The sequence below is a fragment of the Phoxinus phoxinus genome (assembly GCF_949152265.1).
Source record: "Phoxinus phoxinus genome assembly, chromosome: 14".
Taxonomy (NCBI): Eukaryota; Metazoa; Chordata; class Actinopteri; order Cypriniformes; family Leuciscidae; genus Phoxinus; species Phoxinus phoxinus.
In genome coordinates, this window is record NC_136889.1 from 1,539,669 (window position 1) to 1,542,168 (window position 2,500).

The window sequence follows — 2,500 nt, forward strand, 5'->3', positions numbered from 1 at the left end:
AAAAGTGTCCAAATCACACTAATGTAGGCATTTCATCACATTAGCCTATACATCAATGTTTACATTTATACATTTTGATGAATATATGAGTATGAATAGGCTATATGATAAAAATAACAATAATATTGGTGTCCACCATTTGATTGATGTCATATAATCCTTTATTAAGCAAATAAATAACATTAGTGTATAGACCCGTCTGATAAATTATTAATATTATATTGCAAAAAGCCTGATAGAGTCAAAGCATTATTTGTTTTATTTTCTTCAGGTTGTGCGTAAAGGCAATATTTATTTATGTACATACATATAGATTTGTTATGTATAGAACTACATACAGTGCTTGTTTATTTATTTTATCTCACATCTAGATTCTAGATTACAGATCAGATCATTTAAAATCAAAGAAAAATGTTTAAAAGTAACAGGGCGCGAACAGCACCGGGTGGACGCGCTGCTGCAGTGCACGCGCGGGGTAATACAGGCGCGCGCGCTGTCCGCTCGTGCCGTGGTGCTGAAATGACGTCACATGTGGGAAAACTGTCGGCACAAAAAACTCGGCAGCGCGCATGTCCTGAACTTCCCGCTTCAGCTTCATCCGTCTGTTCTGGAACCATGTTTTCACCTAATCATATATGAAAACATATTAATATAAATATCAACTTCGAAAATGTAGCATTTAATTATCAAAAAGCACATTTAAAAACAAACAGGATGAGTTGAAGCAAAGTGCAATGCATTCAATCTCAATACTCAAATTACAAACATGTATATATGTCATTATATGAAATAGCATGACATAATTATGAATTATGACTTCGATTACATACCAAGTCATAATCATGTCATACTTATGAGATTAAAAAAGCGAAATTATGGCTTTTTTGTGTAACATCATAACTTTAAAGGTCATAATTTTGATTTAGTATGTCAATTTCAACTTTAAACACACACACACACACACACACACACACCCTTTTTAAAGTTGACATATTCAGTGTTACCTACATATATTATAGTGAGGTGTCAAATATGCATATTAATTGCAAAAAATGCAATGTTTTTGTGTTTATGCTTTATAAAATGCAATTAAATATAGAAATGTATAGCCTAACCTGTGTTTTCAAAACCTGACATGAAACTGAAGCTTGCTCCACAGTTTAGGGACTACACCAGAAAACACATCTAAACATTCAATTTAAAACATGCATGTGCTGACTCAATGTGTGTGTGTGTGTGTGTGTGTGTGTGTGTGTGTGTGTGTGTGTGTGTGTGTGTGTGTGTGTGTGTGTGTGTGTGTGTGTGTGCATGTGTGTGTGTGTGTGTGCGTGCGTGCATGCGTGTGTGCGTGTGTGTGTGTGTGTGTGTGTGTGTGTGTGTGTGTGTGTGTGTGTGTGTGTGTGTGTGTCTGTGTGTGTGTGCGTGTGTGCGTGCGTGCGTGTGTGTGTGTGTACCTGTGTCTCAGACAGATGCAGCTTCTCTGCTATCTTGCGTCTCTGAGTCGCTCCGAGATATTTGTGTTTGCTGAAGCTTTTCTCCAGGCGCGCGACCTGCTCGGAGGTGAACTTGGTTCTGGCGCGGCGGCGCGCACCGGATTCTCCTTCACTGTCATCAGCGACATCATCACTCTCAGAGGCAGATGTGTACCCGCAACTATCTGATGAGATGGGAACAACATGTTAGATGCAGTTCAAAATGGATAGCGCGGTCACTATTGCACGCATGATGTATATCATGCAATTTATACGCGGAAATGAGTATTTACGTTAATATGATACGCACTGTAAACCCCTTGGGTAGGATCAGTGTATTATGCATTTGGGTAGGATTCGGTGTGGGTGCCTGTGTATTACATGCAATAAAGTGCGTATCATATGCACGCGAAAACTGCGTATCTTATGCACATAAAAGCTCATTTTTGCGTATAAATGGCACGATAAACACAATGCGTGCTATAGAGGCGCATCTCATGAGAGAAAGAAAGTCATACTTACTTATAGGGGAAGTCGGGGCCTTGTTCTCTGCTTCTCCAATCAGTGTTCCTGAAGATGCATCACATGGTGCATGCGCATTATCCAAACGCTGAGCATGGAAACTCTGGGACAGCCACTCCACGGAGAAGTTCTTGGACATGATGTTTCCTCCTAAACACACTCGATCAGCTGAAGGTCCTCTCGGACTTTATTCAGGAGGCGCGCGCTCATTTGCATGAGTAAAGAGCCTCTCGGCGGAATTATGACTCTGTAATTGAAGCTAATATATGTCGCAATGGGCTCGTTCACACGTCCGAGCACTTGTGATATCCCGGCGCCAGCGAGTCTGAGCACCTCGAGTACCTGACGAGATCTGATGAACAATCAACGCATTGATACAATCAATGGTCATCCACTCAAGACAAGACATAATCCATCGACAGATAATGTGGAGATGAAAGCTTTTGGGTGGATCATTGTTTAACTTACAGTCGGATTAAGTCTTGATCCCCATTTTAGTTCAATCT

The 2,500-nt window shown here is 40.4% G+C and overlaps 1 protein-coding gene across 1 annotated transcript in view; it reads right to left on the reverse strand.

Annotated features, from left to right (window-relative positions):
* Positions 1–145: 145 nt before the first annotated feature.
* Positions 146–2,500, reverse strand: part of vent (ventral expressed homeobox) — a 2,555-nt gene continuing 200 nt past the window's right edge. Inside the window, exons 1-3 of the mRNA XM_079635762.1 lie at positions 1,995–2,500; positions 1,455–1,657; positions 146–625 (exon numbers count right to left, since the gene is read on the reverse strand). The exon at positions 1,995–2,500 is cut by the window's right edge and continues 200 nt beyond it. Of these exons, the coding sequence (XP_079491888.1) occupies positions 416–625; positions 1,455–1,657; positions 1,995–2,133 (552 nt within the window). The 5' untranslated portion in view covers positions 2,134–2,500 and the 3' untranslated portion in view covers positions 146–415. The remainder of the gene's footprint in view (positions 626–1,454; positions 1,658–1,994) is intronic.